This window comes from Coenobita brevimanus, chromosome 55 (genome assembly GCF_032717465.1).
Source record: "Coenobita brevimanus isolate Jiangsu-jjx chromosome 55, ASM3271746v2, whole genome shotgun sequence".
Lineage (NCBI taxonomy): Eukaryota > Metazoa > Arthropoda > Malacostraca > Decapoda > Coenobitidae > Coenobita > Coenobita brevimanus.
The window spans coordinates 1,006,517-1,028,658 of record NC_137008.1 but is presented as its reverse complement, the minus strand read 5'-3'; the positions used below and the strand labels follow the sequence as shown (position 1 = coordinate 1,028,658).

The window sequence follows — 22,142 nt, the reverse complement described above, 5'->3', positions numbered from 1 at the left end:
ATTCTTTTGGTTGTATGTTTTATTGTTTAACTATTAATGTACAATGCTTAATTTGTATGTTAATAGTTTGTAATTGTGTATTTATTAAAATAAAGGTTTTTATGTTTTGCAGGAAGATGGAGGTGTCTGTGGAGCAGGTGGAGCGGGCGGTGGTTGAGTTCTACCGCGACCCTGTCACTAAAAGTGGCCTTAACACCTGGCTCATGCAAGCACAGCACTCAAGACACTCATGGACCTTTGCATGGCCACTCCTTGATCCAAGAAAAGTGAGTATCTGTACAAACAGGTTACGATATACAGGACTACCATTAAGGCAATTTGTTGCTTTTTTTTTTTTTTTAAGCAGGGACATAAAAGTCCCCGAGAACTTTGGCCGGCCAGCCGACGTGTTCAAACAATTGGTATCTTGGCTGCTAGGCTCTAGCTTTGTTGGGAAATAGGCTGTAACCCACAGCCTGAGCTAAAATGTCTGTCTGCCACTGTACTGTCTACCACAAAGAGGCACTGGATCTCTACATGGTTTATGGACCTTTGCTTAACCTATAGGACGACCTCACAGAAGCAGTTGCTTACCTGCCATTGATGGCTCTGCTCGTCCAGACATACAGGGATTAGGCAAGAGTAGTAACAGCCAAAATCCCTGCAAACAATTCCTATTTTTCATATGATTTCAGTGTCATGAACTGGAACTGTAAGAATTGCTTGCCATAGGTACAGTTGGCCTCACTCCAGAGTTCCCTGAACTTCACCCATACTCAACAATATGTCACTGCTGTATTTGTTTGGAACTTTGGACACGTACCGCAGCAGTATGAAGAGCTGGAACCTCGCAGTAGTGACCTGGCACAGACAGTGACTAATGGAATTTTCCTCTTAGCATCTGTGCATTGTCAAACCTGTGTCTCAGTTGAATAGCGATAAGCATTAGGATATAACTGGACCCTGTACGAGTGTCTAGTTTGGCGGGGAGGAAGTGTGGCTAGTGGGGGAAAGGAGAGGAGGGCTCTCCTGTTTCTTGCTGAGTCGTAAGCTGGAACCTAATACTTTACAGGAAACGAGCGAGGCAGCAGACATTCACATGGTTAGGGGCACACACACATGACATGCTATCACCTTTGTATAGAGAGCTGATTAATAAATGTATTACTTGGCTCTCAGTATAGCTATGAATGCTACATAGTGATACATAAAACACAGCAGACCTCAGTTTGTTAAGTGTTAGGCTATCATGTGATGTGGCGTATGGCTGGTGTGGGGGAGGTGGAAGCTGATTCATGAGGCCACTTGGCTTGACCCATCATCACAATTACACTATTTTAGTCAGTAACAATGAAAATGACAGTATTGAAGACCAACTATTCCTGATGTTATTATATGGAATGTGGACACGTTCATAAATAAAAACTTGTGTAGTTTTACAAGCACGTTAGTATGCCTGCATCGTAATTGCACTGTGTGCATACCTAACAAAATACCTTCATAGGTGATAACATGGTGCCAAAATGCTACTCCCTGTTATGTCTACCAGGAATACCACATACAGTATATAACATATGCTGTGGCGGTATATTCATCTTGGTCGGCACCTTCTGTGCGCCACCTAAATTTTGTACGGTAATGAAACAGCAGGATATGTTTACATGGTTATTCTCCATTTTTAGTTGATTCCAGTATAATGATGTGCGACTCTTACGTTTGTGGTGGTTTATTTGTTGGTTTCTTATATAACCAGATTCATACGATAGTTGCTGGTGAACCTTCTTCCCAAAACCTTTGCCAAGCTACTCAGAGTAGGAGAGCCCACCCCTCTCCCTTTTTCTCTCTCCCATCCACCTCTAGCCATACCTCCTCCTCACCAGACTAGACACCTGATACAGAGTCCAGTTATATCCTAATGCTTATTGCTACTCAACTGATACGTAGGTTGGATAATGCACAGACGCTGAGAGGATAATTCCGTTACTCACTGTCTGTGCCAGGTCACTATTCCCAGGTCCCAGCTCTTCATACTGCTAAGGTACTTGCCCAAAGATCCAAACAATACAGCGGTGCCACATTGCTGAGCATGGGTGAAGTTCAGGGAACTCGGGAGTGCGGCCAGCTGTATATACCATATACACTGTATATGCATTGTTCAACACATTCAGTAGCTAATATATTTCATTGTTTGCTTTTTTGGGAAGGAGGTGGGCATAAGCATAATTTTCACCTTCTTCATATTCATTTTCAGGTCTCCCGTAGGGCTTTTCTTTCTGTAATTAAACATAAAGAACAGTGTCATCTGCAGATGGAATATAGTTCAATCTTTTAGCTATTGTTAATTTTAAATCCTTTTCAATCTCAATCTGAATTTTATCACAACATCCTCTAGGTGATATTATATTCAGAACTGACTGCAACAGATTGTAGAAAAACACCAAATGCAGAGAAGGGACCCGTTTTTATTAAGCAGGCTTTCATGGGAATAACCTGAAGAAGCCTGCTTGATAAAACATCCCTTCTTTACACTTGGTATTTTTCTTACACATCCTCTAGGTGTACAGTGAATAATTTTGGGTGCAGCTGTGTCTCTACAGCATCTGTCAGTTCGTATTTCTTATTTTTCAGCCAGAGGAGGTGCAGTTCTTTGCTGGGAACACAGTGTACATGAAGGTGTCAAGATACTGGCATGAAGTTCCTAAGGAGGAATATGAACCTCTTAAAATCAAGATATTGAACCTAATAGCCCAATACAGTAGTTCTAAAGTTGTTCTCAATAGACTAATAAAATCGGTAAGTGCTTATAATTTATAATGATAAGGCTACAATAGCTATAGGTACCGGTATATGTTGACATGTCAGTGTATTATTATTATTATTATTATTATTATTTTTATTATTATTTATTTTTTATTTACTTTTTTTTTATGCAAGTAAGAAAAAACAACCCCCCTGTAATTTGTCTCTTCCAAAGAAAACTGAACAATAGAGAAAAATCATTTTTAAGATCCATTCAAGATGCTTGGACACATAAGAGTGAGAGCTTGCAAAGCCTCTCCCTTACAGAGGAAAACTGAACAAAAAGAAAGACCAAATTAGGATACATTCATTTCAAGCTGCCGGGACACATTTTGCATTTAAAAGAATGAAGTTCAAAGACAATGGGACAAGTTCAGCATGCCTGACGTTTGTGAATCATCAGTTGTAATAGCAACCCCTCAAATTTTGTATTAATGCAGCTGTTGTATTTAGGAATGTTTATTTCCTAATATCAGAATTATTGACCATTCATTGTTCAAATAATTGTTAAAAATGACCAGACACCTATGTTAACTCTAAGTGGTAAGAGGCAAGTAACAGTAAATACATCAAAGCAAGAAGCAAGAGGGGGTTTTGGTTAAAAATGGATAAGTAGTGGTTCGTTAATGAATGATAATGCTTAGGAAGAGTCAGTTATTACGGTAGTTTTTCCTGCTCTGTATTTTAGCCATGTGATTCCCTGTGATTAGAAATAACATAATCCTCTTACATATAATTCTTACTGCTGCTTGGATTGTACAGTATATGGCCTTTATCATACTCACAGGCTGGATCACCACCATTCTATATACTGTAGCTATTATTGACATTTGTAACACAAGTACAGTTTGTTGCATTATCTTCTGTCTTGTATTTTAATCATGACTTGGTGCCCTGTGATTTTAAATACCATGATTTTCTTATTCCCGTTGCAGCTGGGAGCATATGTGATCCACACCATACACACAGATTGGACCACTGCCATTCCAGATATTATTGCTATGTTTGATCCCAGTACAGTCTCCGGTCTAGAACCTGGCACAGCGCTCAGTCTCCTCTTCAGCATCCTCACAGTTATTCCAGAGGAGGTGAGAGTGATGGGCATGAGAAGTAGCAGGTGGGCTATAGAGTGTGTGGCTAGACAAACATCAGTTCTGTGGTTCTGATGAGTTAACCAGAGAATCTGTTCTGAAGCTTGCCAAACACTGCCAGTCATGTGTGTCACATGATTTCTGGAATCAGTGGGAAAATTGAGTTGATTATTTGGTGGTGTATGGCAACTTAACCCAGCTAATCTTTGTTGATTGTCAAGTCACTGGTGCCTCTTGACTGCTAGTTGGATACGCTCTTCTCTCGCGAAGGACTGGACAAAAAAGAAAAAAGATTCGGAATCATAATTATATGATTGGCATAATCTGTATGTCAGCTCTGAAGAAGTGATGTTCATAAAATTGGAGAATCATACAGACAGTATATACTATATTTATTGAAAATATATCATATGCTGATGAAAGCTATTGCTTATTTCGAGAATATTGTTATTTTGAGGGAATATTGTCTTTTAGTTTCTGTATTGGCAAATCTTTGTTTTATGTATTCATGAAGTACGGAATAAATAAGATTCACTAGTTTCTTGTATTCCCAGGTTCTCAGAAAAAAAAGTTATGTGCTGGAGGTGGGACTGAAGCTAGCTTTGTGGTTAGGGTGGTTTGAGGAAGTTCAGAGAGCTGTTGCCTCTCCTGACACAGAGAGGGCTCTCCCTCAGTGCTAAGGATCTTCGTATGCGGCATGTGTTAGGAGAGTAATGCTGTGTGGTAGTGAAACTGAGGCAGAAAAGGAAGAGGATATTCGTAGGCTCAAATGTACAGAAATGTCAATGATTAGATGGATGTGTAGTGCATCACTGAATGCAAGGCCCTGGGGGGGGGGGAGCTAGGTTTACGATTAAAGAGTTGAGAGGAAGGATGGGACTGGAGTGTATTGGTGTTGTGATGAAGTAGATTGAGATGCTTTGGGTATGTAGAGTGGATGGAGGATGACAGTTGGGTGCAGAAAATGATAAGTGTTAACATCGTGGGTAGTGTTGTGAGTGGCAGACTGAAAAAGACCTGGGATGAGGTCATAGAGCATGACCTCAGGGATAAGTGACTGAATAGGGAGACTGCCAGAGATTGAGCGGCACGCTGCCTTTAGGTGACCAAGGCCAATGTATGCAAGCATGTTGGAGCCTTTATAAACAGTTTGATAATGCTAGAAAGGAATGAGTTCACTGAGTTGCCCTGCCCCCTGTGACTTGTTTACTCTTAGGATTAAAGAAAAGTTCCTCCTCCTGGACTGTTATTTCCTAAGAGATTTGTTTTGTTGGGTGCCAGCCCATGTTGGACTGCTACCCTTGCGCCTGTATCAGACCTGTCCCCTACAAGGACTACTTCCATGTGATTAAGGCTGCTGTCCAGATCTTCTGACAGCATGCATGGGATACACTTCCTGTTCCAGTCAAGCTATGGAAGTTGTTGGCAGTAGTTAGTCCATGGGCTTGTGCAGCCGAGCCTCATCACTAGGAAGTTGTGGTGACCAGTCTACGGATCAGTCATACACACCTGATGATTAGCATCTCCTGGAGGGAAGGCCCCATCTTTATTGTGAAGACTGTCTGGTCTCACTGACTGTGCAGCACCTCTTATTTGAGTGTGCTAATCTGGGGGATGCCTGCAGTTGATATGTCTCCAGGTTTAGGGCGGGAGATGGGTCTTACCATCTCTCCTCAGTCCTTGGAGAGGAGGCAGGTATGACAGGAGGAGCCACCTTCTTGTTGTTGAGGAAGCGAGCTTCCTGAATCAACTTTAGTTTTTATGCTGAGCGTTATCTGTTGTTGTTTTATCCGTAGTTTTATAGTCTCCTTGACATAGCATATGAGCTTTAATGTTCAGTGACTTTTTATTTGTTTTATTTAGTATGTTGTTATGTGTATACTGTATGTATATATTTTAGCTATCCATGGTCTGCTTTTACTTTTCGTTGGACCATAACAGTGACCTCACATTATGCTACTATGATCCTTTTTGTGTTATCAAACAGACAGACTGAGGATTTGATTCTGGCAGTTCCATAGACACTGAGAATTGGAACCATTGATTCTGATTTCTGTACATTGATTCTTGTCCAGCCATAATAGAGTGAGAGGAAAAATGAAATGAACTGTCTCGTGATTCATCTATCCATGATCCCATACATTATTGTTCCATCAGGAATGCCAGGGTTTGGAACAAAGTTACTTAGTCCATACATTTAAGGCATTGTTAATCTGCCACTTGCCTGTGAGTGGCATTTTGTGAGCATTAAATTCCAATTATCCTTGGATTTTTACCCTTAATTGTGAGTCGAAATATTTTAAAGAAAAGCATAAGAAGGGTTAGGAACTTATTAGATTGTAGAGTGAGTATGTAGGGGAGTGCAGAAATTAACACCTACTGTAGATTCGAGTGTAGGTGATATGAATGGGAAAGTATATATATACAACAATGCTTTACCAGGAAGTGTGGAGGGATTAGGTGGAGAGGTAATGGTAAGTGAGAGAGAGTGGTGTGATATGGGAGGAGGGTTTCCTGATGGTTGACAAGATGATGTGGAAGTGATTTTATGGCCACTTCTTGGATTAAGGCATCTAGCAATTGACAGACATAGTTTGTTTTTCTATATTATTATGCATAAATTATTTTCTTACCCACTGTATTTCGGTATCTTAGCCATTCTATTTCAGTAGCTGTACTGTGCATTATTTCCAGTTAACTACAATGGAACTAGGATATTGTAGCTATTTGTAATATGTATATTCTCTGGATAAGTAGTAAGAAGGAATAGGAATTATATATCATTTTGTTGAGTGGGTAAAGATGAGAAGTACAGTATTTCATGTGGTAAGTGGTATTTCTGTTGTCTGTCATGCTTGGGCACCAGATATTTTGAGGAGCTGTTGTGACAAATACGATATATGTGGTAGATGGGGACGCTTACCATCCACTCACTCGATGTAGTGCTGCTTTCAGGTTTCTGCCCTTTCCTTGCCTTTCTTCTTTCCTTCCTTCCTCTTCTGTCTTTCTTTACTTCATTCTTTCCTCGTCCTTCTGCCTATGGGTGACTTTACACTCCCTCTTTTGTCTGTCTTTCCTTCATTCTTTCCTGTTTCTTTTGCTTATGGGTGACTGTACACTGAGTGACAACCCAGATGGTTTCATGTACAGCAGGAAACCATTTACTACGCTGGGTGGTAACCATATAACCAAAATATGGCCCCTGGTGGTTTAGTGGGTAATTGCGGCACTCCAATCGGATTGAGCCAGTGAAGGTTTATATCCAAGTGGTGGTTGAAGTTATTGCTTACATAATGCCACTCAGAGATGAGTAAGGCTGGTCACTCTCATCTTAAATGTCAGGACGAACTTGCCTAGCCCTTGGCATCTTCGCTGCCCATGGGGCAATGTAGGATTGGATGATGATGATGATGATGATGATGATGATGATATACGGTATTTTGACTGTTCTTGGGGTTTTCCTTCTCTATATGTTTGATATAGCCTATATTCGAAGGTATCCCTTTCCCAAGCAGATGTGGAAAATTGGGTTAGGATGGTGATGATGTTGGTAATGATTGTCTTCATGTACTTTACTTACTTACATTTTTGTTGCAACAGCTGGAGTCTATGCAAGAAGCCATGAGCATAAACAGTAAAGACAAACAAGTAATTACTGGAGCCATCAGGAACAGTCATCAGTCGGGTAAGTCGTGGAAACCAGTACAATATCTACATTAATGCTTTAGTAATATTATAATGAAGTAAATTGAGTTACCATTGCTCTGGATTTAAATTGTTAACTTTTCTTAATAATTATCAGTAGTAGTGATAGTAGGTATCTGCTGTACATGCAAGCTAATGAGTTTAGGGTATTGACAAGAGATTGAGTTGGCTGGATGAGTTTTGTACTGAGGAGTGTATGACCAGGGTTTGGCACTCTTTCTTAACTTGACAGTTGTCAGATTAACTTAGTGGGATAAGTGAATGGGAAGCTGCATATGGTAAAGTGTATGCCTGTCAGGTGGAGGCAGGATTTTGGAGGTTTGAATGGTAAGTGGATGTATGTGGCCCATTTCATTGGGCATGCTGATGAATACTGTAGTTCTCCCACTATCATATTCATTCCTTTTCCTGGCTTTCTAGACCCTACATAACCGCACCTGCAGGTGGGAACAGGAGATAATAATAGTGATGATAAAAGATAAAAGGAAAATTACATTAGAGAGCCTCCATATCAGACCTGTTACAGGCAGTAAAGTATACAATGTATAAATGCATAATGATGCTTCATTGTGAGCTGCCAGCAATGACTTTAGCATAAGGGAAACCTTGCAGTGAATGAGTAGCCATCATCATATTTTAAAATAGATTTCCATATTATGTGAAGTAGCTATAAAATGCACATTTCTGTAGTGATGGGCACTGTGGTAGTGCACTGTAATGAGGTACTAGAAGCTTTTTTTTTTTTTTTTTTTTTACCAGAAAAACTCAAACTATATACAGTGTATACAGTAAGTACTGTACTTAGTCAGAGCTTGCCAAATGAGAGATGTATTGCATGTTTTATAGCATTAATATGTGCCCTGTATATAATAGTGTGTTTTATCCAGTTTTCTGATTTTCTCCTTATGTGTCTTACATCATCCTGCATTATATAATCCCTTGTGCAATAAATTTTTTGTATATTGATGGTGTGTTCCACAGTATCACAGTTTTTTCCACACAGCCGATTCTGTAAATTTGATGAACTGACAAAGCATCATTATAAGTAGCAGTGAATGTTTGGCTTTATTATTTATTTATTTATTAGTTTTTTAATTACTATGAATTTAACAAAAAAGGACATCACAAGAGCTGCAAATAATGGGACTTTCTGTATAGCAATCTCAGATGCATTTCTCTCCCACAGTGCTGAGCCTAATCTCACAAGTGATGCAGGCGGGGCAGGTGAGCAATGTGGTGAAGGAAGTTGTGCTTAAGACACTCAATGCCTGGCTCAAGCTTTCCCTGCCCCTCTCTGACACTAGGGACCTCCTTGTTTCACTTATACCTTACTCCAATTATGCCCTACTTTGTGAGGTGAGTCCATCTGGATTTATGTCCCTTTTGTTTTTTGTGAGATAGTACAGCATGTTATGTCTTCTTGAAAAAAAAAAAAAGGGGGGGGGGGGCAATTTTTTTGCCAATAGGATTTCTTATATTAGGGTATGTTGAATTATGCCTTGCCCTTAAAGCTAAAGAGATGAAATTGTACTGTAGTTTGATAACTGATGTAGATAGTTCAGGTCATACTGATTAGTTATTGAAAAGTCACACTTGGCCAAAGCTGACCTTAATGGATATGAAGAAATAACTTGAATGGGTCTAGAGTGATTAAGTGGGATCTAAATGGGTGTAAAAGTATCTGAAGTGACTTGAATCTACCAGAATAGGGGCCAGGGAGCTAAGCTGAAAGGTCTTGTTGTGAGGAGAATGACTGTCATTATTTGGTATTCAGAGTGTTATAGACCTCATATGTAACTAAAAGAAAACAGCTGTCTATGCTGTTGCTTCATACAGGAAAGAACCTTTTGTGTACTTATCTCCATCATGGCCTGCCACCTACTGCTCCCCCAGCGTTGCATGCCCACATTGCCTGGTTGTTAAAAAACAAAATTGATATGTCTCAATATCAGTGCAATTAATAGGGTTGATATCCTTGCTTATCTTCTTGTGGGTCATACCCGCCTCACTCAGTCATTTAACCCCTAACCGCCGGCTGACGTGTATAGCTGTCACAATTTTGGGTGCAGAGCAACGCCGGTTGATGTGTATAGCCGCAAGCATCTTCCCGCCACCCTTTGAACTTTAACTTATCCTTACTCATCAACGGGACCACTGGCGACATGGGGATACTTTCATTTGAAAGAGGAAGAGTTGGTGAATCTTATGTATCTTTAATTTTTTTCTCTAGCTGTTACAGTTTGGCAGATATTAGGGTTTGAAGTAAGGGTATTTTTTTTCTGTCATGGATATCCTCCATAGGGAGGAGCGTGCAACATTGGAAAACCTCCGCCACCTTGTTCACACTGTAACTGCCCTATGACAGTTCATCACTTTTTTCTTGATTGCTCACTGCACTGCAACACTGTCTGTCAGCTTTTTCCTTCCCCTTCTCACTACAACATCTCCCAGTGCTTGCTGATTTCCTAGGTGACTCTTCCACTGTTTCTCTTTCCAGTATTGTCACTTTCCTTTCTGCTCATCATCCATTTAATTATTCCCCCAGCTACCTTCTGCCTTAGTGTCATATTGCCATATTATGGTTTATTGCTATTCTTCACTATTCCTACCTTCCAAATGGAGCTGATAATATGCATAAGCTTTCATAAACATGCACCCTGTTTAAATTGGTTAGATATGGGGAAAAAAAAAAAAAAGGCCTATCCCATTTACTTGTCCCTGCCCATTCCACCCAGTCCTGAAAAACCAAAATCAGGAGATCTCAATCATTGCACTAATTGGGCTGCTTTTTTGCACACATCTGCATAGGCAGTACGTGAAATGATATGTATTGACTAGGACTGGGTTACTCAAAACCACGGCTAAGCAGTGGAAAAGCTATCCATTGGTTATATCAGCACACCAACTGTTAGATGTCCACTGAACCTGAATGGGTATGAAAGGTCTAAATGGAGCATACTGATATGAATGGGCCTGATTTGAACCTGATTGGTCCTAAACTACCCTAAACTGACCAGAAATAACTTAACGAGGACTGACTGACAACTGGACTGGATGTAATACAGATATACTGGAAAGACATAAGTATGTGGTCAGTGAATCCCATGTTTGTGCTGCAAGGGAAGGGTGGAAAAAAATAAAGTCTATCTATCTATCTATAGCCCGACGCCCTAATCCCGCAAAGGGTGGCCGCAGACAAAACGCCTCCAAGTCACTCTGTCACCCACCATTTGACTCCCCTCCCTCCAACTCACCCCCCCCTCCCTCATATACCTCTCAACTCCATCCCTCCACCTCATCCTTGGTCTACCCCTCCCTCTCCATCCCTCCACCTCACCTACATACACCCTCTTAGTCAGTCTTTCATTCTCCATCCTCTCCACATGTCCAAACCACCTCAGTGTATTTCTCCTAATCTTTTCAACCACATCCACATCTACCCCACAACGTTCCTTCACTTCTTCATTTGTCAACCCAGTTAATGGGTCTTATCAGTTGTCACTCAGTATGATCAAATGACAGTGCTAGGTAAGATACCTGTATCTGTCACTAACTTGATGAACATTCCATCAGACACTAAGGAAGTAATCTGGCAGTAGTCAGTTATTTGTTAGATTTCTTGTATTTTGATAGCAACTAGAGATTACCAAGTGCCATATCCCTTCTTCTTATCTGCAGCCGGTGATGGATGCAATAAGAACAGCAGTGACAGATGTGGGCACCTACAACATCCCTAACACCGTGATGGACTTCGTAACCCAGATGCTAAGGCTCACCCCGGTCCTAGAGGAGGCTCAGCATGCGAATGATGAGGTGTGTACAGTATACTTGAAATTCATCTCATGCATATGTTGTTTATGTTTTTCCCGGCCGTCTGTGGTGCTGATGAGGAGTCTGCACATGGTGGTGCTTTGCACAGTGGGTGGAGTATCTATAGCATCCAACTGGGAACCAGACTTCATATTTCCCTTCACCTCACTGTGGAAAGGATTCTGGTGAGAAACTGTTTACCACATGGGGGTACCAGATCCCTACATAGTGCATATATGATACTGTACTGTACCTGACGGTCAGTCTCACATTAGCATTTTCTTACCTAAGGTCAGTGGGTTGGCTTGGCTAGGCAGACCTGGGTTAAAGAACAATAACAGTGGCTTTCCATGATTGCCAAATTTCTTCCTCATGTCCTTTCATGTGAACATGGTCTAGCCTCATGCAATATACAGCTGGAAAATTTTTGGAAAACAGCTTGAAATGCAAGTGTGTATATTGCAGTTTGTCTTAAAACTGTCCCCCCTTCCACCACTAGGCATTGTGTTGCACACTGGCTACAACATTATTCTACGAAACGATATCAAATAAAAGATGCCGTGCTTCCTCTTAAGGACTCTCCGTAATGAGGTTTCTGTGAACTCTGGGCAAATCTAGTGCCAAAACTGGCCAATTACTTCCCAACAGTTGCGGGTAAATGTAGAGGGGAAAGAAATAAAAGTTGTGTAATAAGATTTGTAACAACGTTTGAGTCTTGGGGCGGACTATTACGTATGGCAAGGTTTCCTGCTTGATTGTGATGAGTGTGTGGCTAGTTACCAAGCTAGTAGCTACACTTCACTCATGATAGTTTCTTGCAGAGTCAGTGGTAGCCAGCCATCTACTACCTTCTCCTGTTAAAATCACCCATAATGATATTTATCACAAAAACTTCTCTTCCTTGGAAGACATGAATTCACCTATTGCATCAGCCTTTTTGACACCTGCACCATCACAAAATACAACTCACTCATAACCGACTGTGTCTTTACTGCAGTGTTACTTTACAGTTCACATTTTTTTTTTTTTTTTAATGTGAACAAGAAGGAACCCAAGGCTAGGAGCCCACAATCAATTCCTTAAAAAAAAAAAAAAAGAAAAAAAAAAGAGCCAAATTCAAGATCTGTTCATTTTGAGATGCCTGGACACACTACGTTTGAAAGACTGTAGATCACTGGAAGTAGGAAGTACAGACAGAAGGAGACAGTTCCAGAGTTGACCTGTTGCATAAATGAAAGACTGGGAGTAACAGTCAACTCTTGCATTAGAGAATTGGACAGAAAAGGGATGAGAGCTTGCTGCTAGATGGGTGCTACGCATCTGTCGTAGAGGTGGAGGGATGCCAAGCAGACAGTTCAGAGGAGCAGTGACCATGGAAGTAGCGATAGAAAAGGGATAAAGAGGCAACAGTGCGGCAAAGAGACAAAGGTTGAAGAGAGCCGGTAAGAGGAGGAGAGTTAATGAGATGAAAAGCCTTTGACTCCACCCTGTTGAGAAGAGCTGTATATGGGGAGCCTCCCCACACATGAGAGTTGTACTCTAAACAGGGGCGAATAAAACTCGTGTATAAAGTCAACAGTTGTGCAAGGGTAAAGAAGGTACAGAGTCGGCTTAGCACACCCAATCTCTTGGAAGCAGCATTTACGAGAGATGTAACATGATCTTTCCAAGATAAATCCCGAGTGAATGAAACCCCAGGCATGTTCAAGGATGATGCAGGCTTGAGCTGGATATTATTTAACATTAGTGGGTACTCCTGTGGAAGATTTTGTTGGGTTGATAGGTGCAAAAACTGAGTCTTTGATGCATTAAAAACTACAAGATTATTTTTACCTCAGTCAGAGATTAATAGTCATTAATACATCTTAGTACAAAGTCCATTTAGTGTAGTTTCTACAAAGGGTCTCTTGCAGCATGCAGCTAAATTGGCCGAATGTCTGGCATTGGTTCATGTCTGTGTGAGCCAGGGGTTACAGCAACAATGTGAGTTTGCTCTCTCAGATATGGTGCCAATTTGTTCATGGTGATAGCACTGTGAAACTTCTATTTCATTTGTAGTGTTTGTTATATCAGTGTGAATATTCTGGTACAGAGTAATAATTTATTTCCCAGGGATTTAAGGATTACTGTTGAGTGTCTTTTGTATGACCCATTTCATCTGGGGCCTTATTGGTATCCAGTTTGAGGTTTCTGAACCGCATCCACTGCATTGTTGTTTTGTTGTTGTTGTTGAATAATCTGATATTCCACTCTCAGTGATCAGGGTTGTGGCACCCTGTTTTAATTTGGGATTATTTTGATAAAGATAATGATTGATACCTTTTCATATTTGCTTCTGTTTTAATATTGCATTTGGAACTCACAAGGGATGACTTTATTCAGTCGTGCCAGTGTGGCTGGGCAGAATACAAACGTTCCTTAACTCCCTTCTGTTCTGTGAAAAGAAGTTGGTGGAATATGTGAATTTCCAGAGAAGGGCAGCTGGGTTCATATTTTGGATGGGCTTGTAGTTTCAATTAATACTTCCACTATTGCCACTGATATTGCCATGGCTCAGTGGGTTTGAGTGCTCCGCTCTGACCGAAGGGTCGTTGGATTGAATCCACCCAAGAGTCATTGGTAGACATCAGGAAGGACATCCGGTCATAAAATGCTACACGCTCCAGTCCAAAAGTCCTCTACCCAGGGGCAACGCCTTAGCCCTTCGGGGATACGTGGCGTAAATCCAAATTATTATTATATATTTTTATATTGCCATCTAAAGAGAATATTACAAACTGTATTCATTCCAGAACACTGCATCCCTGGTGTACAGTCTGTTTACGGCGACAGTAGAATGCCACTCAAGATTACTGCTGCAGTGTGCCCTACAACCAGAGCACCAAGCCACAGTGGTGCAGGTGGTGGCATTGTTGCTTCAGTGTGCTGCCACCCCGGGACAGTACCCCACCGATGAAACTACCTCCAACATACCTTTTGCCATCTGGTTTACCATACAGGTTAGTGTGACAAACTTCACCATGGAGCTTGATTTACTTACAGTATTTCATGTGTTCAGTACTGTATATTGTTAATTTCCCATATTTGTAGGTACCAGTAAGTGATTTTGGACTCATGCCTTGCTTAACGATAATGCACAAGAGGAGCCCTGGTATGGAGAGTAGTTTGCTTAATGTTGTGAACTTCAGAGTGTGGCACATGCATGTGGAAACTTGTAAATGTCGTGAAATCCCAATGTTATGGATTTGTGATTTTCCGAAAATATTGATGCTTCATCTGGACGTTGCTACTCCTCACCCTGCCCTAGGGTGGGAAGGGAGGTCCGGATGACGATGGTGATGATGATGATGATGATGACTGATGCTTCTAAATGAATGCGAAATACAAAATCAGTAACCAAAATTTAGGTAAAGTGGTTGAATCTTGTGATGTTATTTGCAAACTTTGGCAGCTGCTCTCAATAACATTAGCAGCACTGCTTGGTGGATAATACTTCCCACAGGTCGCTTTGGGTCAGTGAAGTAAGTCCAGTGGGTTCATGTATGTATGTATGTATGATATTTTACTGTACTCTGATGTAAGTTACTGGAGAGTAGTGGTATTTCCATGGAGTGTAAATGAATTACGCTGATTGAGTGATGTGATCAGTGTGCAATAGAAGCTAGCTCCATTGCCAGACTCATAAGTAGTCTGAAGTTCAGAGAACTGCTGCCTCTTATGACTAGGAGAGGACCCTCACTTTTTATGTTGTCTGTGTAAAAAGTTTGGTGCTGTATGGCAGTAAAATATGACCTATAAAGAATGAGGATCCTAAGAGATTAAAGGGAACAGTGATGATGGTGCTGAGATAGATGAGTAATGCCTCCTTGAGGGACAGGTTATAGTGCAGTATTGAGGGAATGGTTTGGTGTAAAATGTGTTAGTGCTTTGATAAAAAATGGGTAACTAGTAGGGCTGGATATAGGGAGAGAATGAAGAGGTTAACTGAATGAGGATGATATGGATATAAATGGTGGAGGCAGAGTGTTAGGGAGCAGAGTTAAAAGACAAGGGGTGGTGTCATATGTAAAGACCTCAGGGTTAAGGGACTATTCAGAAGCGCTGCAAAAGACTGAGCAGCCTCAGGAGCAGTCATCAGGTACTGTAACCGAGGCATGTGCAAGATAGCATTGCCATAGCCTTTCAAGATACATTTTTCTCTTCCTATTGACACACTACAAAAATGTTGTTTCAGGATGACATAATGACATTCGAAGGAGAACAGCAAGCAGAGCTTTTGACCCTCTTCCATCCAGTATACCTGCAGCTGGTTGATACTTTCATCCAAAAGTCTCTCCTGCCTCCGGATGGTTCACTTACCTCGGAGGAGCGGGAAATGTTCCGATGCTACCGACAAGACATCTGTGATACCTATGTAAGCAAAGCCTTTTTATTTATTGTTATACAGTACTTGCTTTCTCCACATTTAAGTAGCTCAGTTCCATGCTGTATTTTCCTTTAATACAATATTACATTTCCATGTGCACTAGCAATATTCCTTACAATGTCCACCAAGTAGGTCAAATGAAAGGGGAATATAATCAACACCACAATTTGCAATATGATTATTGTGTGTTGGTATGAGAACTCTGGTACACTTCATACTGTTTTCACCAGATGTATGCATACTATGTTCTTCGAGGAGACATGTTAAGTCATCTTGAAGTGCACCTGAAGGATGCAGTGGTAAAGATGCAGCGGGACCCTGGAGATTGGCGATACCTCGAAGCCGTCCTCCATGCCTACTCGTCTGTGGCGGAGACTGTGGCCGAGTCGGACAACTTTTATGTTCCCCGGTTCATTCAAAGCATCCCCCAAATACCCTTCTCTGACAACATTCAACTCATCTCGGTTGCACTCACCACACTCGGTTGGTTGCATGGTTTGGGTTACTCGTAGATGTTAAGCTTTACTAGCCTGTTCCATGTGAAATTTCTCTCATAAGCTGAATAAAATCACATAGCAACAGTCAGAATTATATGTGTAAGGAATATGTCCTCGGACTGAAGGAGACTAAGATTAAATCTAACCCTTTCAGTCAGAGAATTATTATCCAAATAGTAATTAAATATGTGGTAGTCACTGGAATATAATGAAAAGAAGTACTCGCATAGAATGGGCTAAGCATTTTCTTAGTCAAGTGATGATGGTATGATAATTGCTAAACTGGATTTTTATTGTTAATCTTTAACATGTGTCTTAGTACCGGTAGTGTTTGTTTATTCACAGGTATTGGCATTCAAATGTGGTAGGACAGTGCCCTGCACTTGAACCACCTCTATAACTCTGTGTGTGTGTGTGTGTGTGTGTGTGTGTGTGTGTGTGTGTGTGTGTGTGTGTGTGTGTGTCTGTGTGTGTGTGTGTGTCTGTGTATATCTGTGTGTGTGAAAGAGAGAGAGAGAGAGAGAGGATAAAAACAAATTGTCCCATTTTACCCCCTCTAAGGTTTAGTGGCCAGAGGCCAGGCTACTATGCTTCAGAACATTTCAGGGTACATGACCAGGGTACTTCCCCTGATGGCATTATATGATTGAAAATCCTTTAGTCACCTCTTGGGGATTGAACCAGTGGAAGGATGTTACTCCTGCAGCATGGTTAGTGGACACTGATAAGACTTCTTATGGTATTTATGTATTCATATGACATTTAAATATGTAGTATTTAAATATCCATGTAGATGGGGTGGAGACTTGTAGGATACACCATTGACTGATAATGTGTGAAGTTGGTCAAGTTGTTCTGCATATTTAAGGATGGAGGTTATAAGGGAGGACAAGTAGTGGAAGAGGAGTGAAGCATGTGATGAAAGATGAGAACTAGAATATTTATCTGATGTATGCAAATGGTGCTGTACTGCTTGCTGATAGGCAGTGGGATTCTAGTGAACTGGTTCATGGTTTAGTGTACCAGTATGTCTGTGATAATGATGTGTGAAAGTAATTGTAGTTTAGAGATAAAGATGGAGGTAGATCCCACTTTGCTGTCTGTACTTAGGTCAAGTGGGGTTGGTGGAGGATTAGTGCCCCTTCCTGTAAAACAATTAACTCTAAGCCCTTGACCACCCCATTTGGGATACATGGCGTCTGGCAATGGATGGATGGATGGGAACTTAGGCCTATGAGCCTATGGCAGATTATGTACAGTAGTAATATTTTTAGGTGTTTTGAAGATGTTATAAGTTTTGAGGGGATGACTTAACGATTGACTCATCTCAAACACTCCAGGTTCTAAATAATTCTGTACTTGCATTCAGTAACACAAATGGTTGCTCTTGATGACTTGATACCCCAAATCCTGAAAAAATTTATGTACCGGTAGGTGCTATTGTCACTCTGTATTACCTAAGCAAGTAGTAGGCAGCACTACATCAAGTAAGTGGATGATGATTGTCACTGGCTTTTAAACATTATTACTTGTTTGGTCTGCCATAGAATGACCTGAGTAATGTATGATAATGAATAATTAGGTCTGATGCTTGTAGCGTTTGATAATTTTGTATAATATTTATGTTGTTATGTACTAACTGAACTTTAAGGAAGCTGCTTCACAGTAAGTAACCATTAGTTTACTCTGACTTTGTTTATATTTCCTGTCTGATACCTTCTTTCTGATTCATTGTTTGCTTATTAATCCAAACTTTGTCTCTCCTTTCTTCAGGTGCATATGCAGACTGGCTGAACTACCATCAAGATCACATACATCATGTTATCCCACTGATGGTAGAGATTATATTTCCTGTCTGATACCTTCTCTCTAGTTCATTGTTTGCTTATTAATCCACACTTTGTCTCTCCTTTCTTCAGGTGCATATGCAGACTGGCTGAACTACCATCAAGATCACATGCATCATGTTATCCCACTGATGGTAGAGGGGCTTGTCAATGCCTCACTAGTTGGTGCTGCATCTCAAGCCCTCCGCGACCTCACCCTCGAGTGTCCTCTCACAATCTCACCCTTCTCACAACCCATCCTCACCAGTTGCCAAGTAAGTGCAGTGCACACTCAAACCTTGATTTAAGGGACTAAATGGGGAATCAACTTGTCCCTTACTTGAAAATGTCCATTGTTTTACCACATATAAAGACAATCTTGTGAAATGCAATGATTGTTTCACTTATATTACTTATTCATATGATCATGATCATTATTTTACAGGTACTGTATAAAGAAACATATTACTGTGTATAACCTAGACATTACATATCATTTTTGAATGGTCTTGTCCATTTGTCAGGTAGAATATGGAGTCCCTTAAATCCGAAATCCCTTAACCCCTTAAACGCGGATCGTCGCTTTTGCGACGGTCGGCCCAAAGGACAGAACGGCGGATCGTCGCGTTTGCGATTTGAGTTAATTTTGAATAACCGCGGGCAAGCAGGCTCCAGCTGGTGTTGTCTATCAGTACCGCCACCCTTGAGCTACGTTTAGCACACTTGACCTTTGTACTACTGACCTCGGTTGTTGCCAAGTTTCATTTTTTTTACCCACCCATGCACCGATGCGCGGCCCTCCCTCGTCGTGCGATATGGCAGCGCGCGGACGGCTCATACGTGTCAATCTGCGCCGTCATCTCGCAAGCACTTTCTGATATTGGGAAACGCTTGTTTCCCCAGTTGTCATACTGTGATTTTTTCGCGCAGTTTGCCCCTGTTTAGTGTCAGTCCACGCGAATCTTCCACGGTGACACCATGTCAAATTCAAGCTCTTCCGAGTCTGTGCCTTCCAGCCCTCCGAAAAAGGGTTTTGTGACCTCAACCCCGTTCAAAACCTTACCAGGAACTGCTAAGGGACTGAGTGACTCTGCAATAGCCAGTGAACTATTGAAAGCGTCCATGGATTATGGGAGTGACGTCGGTGTTTGGTCAAGCCTGGCAGAGTCTGACACGCAATCGAGTGCTGAGTCTGTGCCAGAAGTGACTGTTTCTGTGCCAAGCACCTCAACAGGCAAGGCTCCTGTGAAAAGGGGCTTAGAATATGGAAAGGGGGCCAAGAGGAAAAGGAGTGGTGACCCCGGTTCACAGCCATTGTCCCCTACGCCACGTCACGCCACCGCCAGCCCGCCACGTCACGCCACCGCCAGCCCGCCACGCACTCCCAGCCCCATTCTCTCGTCCTCCTCTTCAGCTGCCCTGTCTCCTGAGTCTTCAGAGTCGCCTTCACCACCTCGGAAGGGAAGTAGACCTTCGACTTTACGTAGTAGAGGTTTCCGTAGGCCCAGTGTTCGTGGTAGTAGAGCTAGAACTTTGTCCCCTAGTGTAAGGCTAGCTCATAAGGAAACTCGCACTAGGCAACTCGCCAGTCACTCCACCGCGAGTGACCTTGAACCCTCTGATAATCTCCCCACCGCCACCACCACTACACCAACACGACCTAGGACAGCCTCTGCCTCACGCACTGTCTCACCGCCTGCCTCACCCACTCCCACGCGACCTGCCTCACCCCCCGCCGCCCCCAGCACCTCCCAGCCTAGGCAGGGCACTCTTGATGCCTTCGTGTGGTCAGAGGGCTCAGATTTTGTGCCGGAAGATCTGCCCTTTGATGACAGTGGGTGTGGAGTTCAGGCTGACTTCCCTGTCCAAGAGGATGGTGAATGCTTGGACTACCTGTTGGCCTTCCTTGACAACGAGGTAATGGAGCAGATTTGTACCGAGACGAACAGGTACGAGGGGCAATCTGCTGCAGTTCGTGAAGGAGAAGGTGAGGCGGCAACGCCATCCACGTCACGGATGGCAGCATGGGTGCCTCTAACGATCAGGGAACTCTTTGTATTTATTGGGTTGATGTTATTGATGCCCCACAATTGGAAACATAAGCTGGAGGACTACTGGAGTTCAGACGATCTTTGCCCAACACCAATCTTCAATAAATACATGAGCCGCGATCGTTTTAGGCAGCTCATGACTTACCTTCACTTCGCGAACAATGATGAGCCTTCCTGAACTGACCCATTATGGAAAGTGAGGGGAATCCTGAACTTGATCAAGGATAAGTTTACGAGGTTCCTGCGCCCTTTCAAGAAAGTGGTGATTGACGAGTCCTTGGTTTTGTTCAGGGTCCATCTTCGGTTTGTGCAGTATATTCCAAGCAAACGGCACCGCTTTGGAATCAAGTTTTTCGTGCTGTGCGACTGCAAGACGGGGTTCATCTTAGACTTCGTGATTTACACCGCCAGCAATGTCGATTTGGACAAGACTGACCCCCTTGGATTCTCTGATTCTGTGGTGAAAGTGCTTTTGGAAAAGTACTTTGGCAAGAATCATGTCCTGTATACGGACAATTACTATACAGCTCCTAAACTCGCCAAGTACCTTTCTGAACACGGCATTGGATCCTGTGGCACTGTCAGGAGCAATAGGGCACACTACCCTGCCTTCCCCGAGGCTGAAAAATCAAAGCGGGGAGACGTGCACCTGAAGAAAACTGACAAGATGCTTGCGATCAGGTGGCATGATAAGAGAGTCGTGAATGTGCTCACCACAGTACACAAGGGGGAAATGCTGGCCACAGGGAAGGTCGACAGAAGGACTGGCGAGCCTGTGATGAAGCCTGATGCTGTCATTGACTACAACGTCAATATGCAGCTGGTGGACAAGTCTGACATGATGATCGGAGAGATAGACTGCCTGAGGAAGAATTGTCGTTGGTACAGGAAGGTGTTCTTGCACTTGATTGATATGTGCATGCTGAACGCCTTCATCCTGTATAAAATCAAGAACAGGAAGCCAGCAAACTACTCTCTCCGAAGATTTTCTAAGACTTGTGTCTACCAGCTGCTTCAGCGTTATGGCCAGGTACTTGCATCAGGTCCCAAACGCCACCCTCAGACACCTCCAGACCGCCTACAGTGTCAGGCCTACCTTCAGCGACACCGCCTGGAGCCACTGCCTGCCACTGCCAAGAGGGGAAAAGCACTGAGGAGGTGTCATGTGTGCAGCCACACTACCAGGCAGGACAGAACCTTTAGGCGCACCTCCTTGCAGTGCAAAGAGTGCAAAATTCCCCTCTGTGCTTACCCGTGTTTCTTTGACTACCACAGCCTGACTAGATATTGAAAATAAGGGTAAGATTCTTGGAAATAATACTGAGAGTGACAGTGATACTAGTGTTTAGTTTTCTTGTACGTACTGACAGTGACAGTCTGATGAGTGTAAATTAGTGTATGTACTTGTAAAAGCACTGACAGTGACAGTGTTTTTTGGTGTAAATAATTGTACATAGTAATGATATAAGTATTGCGAGTGACAGTCACTCCAGCGTAAGAAGTTGAAAGCATATGTTCCTATTCTATGTTCTGACAGTGACAGTTTGTTGTGTAGAAAATATTATTTTTATAACAATGGACAGTGACACTGATGAATAAGGCAAAAAACGGACAGCTAGAGTGAAAGTGAGCGATAGAAATGAAGTGCGAGTGGCCGACCGGAGCGAGAATAAAGTGCCTGCCGTAAGGCTGAATAAACTCGCGCCGCGGTAGTCTTCCTCATTCCCGATCCACAATACTGGCAGTGACAGTGATTTTTATGGCTGTAATAGTGACAAGCGAACGTTTGCGAAGTACTATGATGGAAAATAATGTAGTATACATGTTTTTAGCCGTGAAAAGGCAAATGTGTCAATAGTGACGGGAAGATCGCCGCCGCGCTGCATGTCGGCCGTGCGCTCCGTTCATTTTAGCATTATTTTCAGTGCTTATTGTACAAATACGGATTCCAAACAACC

General features: G+C 42.2%; 1 protein-coding gene across 1 annotated transcript in view; it reads left to right on the top strand.

Annotated features, from left to right (window-relative positions):
• Positions 1-116: 116 nt before the first annotated feature.
• cdm (importin-13-like protein cdm) overlaps positions 117-22,142 on the top strand; it is a 40,113-nt gene continuing 18,087 nt past the window's right edge. The window contains exons 1-10 of the mRNA XM_080273684.1: positions 117-266; positions 2,608-2,772; positions 3,714-3,866; positions 7,470-7,554; positions 8,761-8,930; positions 11,253-11,387; positions 14,177-14,383; positions 15,619-15,798; positions 16,041-16,293; positions 18,227-18,408. Of these exons, the coding sequence (XP_080129810.1) occupies positions 117-266; positions 2,608-2,772; positions 3,714-3,866; positions 7,470-7,554; positions 8,761-8,930; positions 11,253-11,387; positions 14,177-14,383; positions 15,619-15,798; positions 16,041-16,293; positions 18,227-18,408 (1,680 nt within the window). The remainder of the gene's footprint in view (positions 267-2,607; positions 2,773-3,713; positions 3,867-7,469; positions 7,555-8,760; positions 8,931-11,252; positions 11,388-14,176; positions 14,384-15,618; positions 15,799-16,040; positions 16,294-18,226; positions 18,409-22,142) is intronic.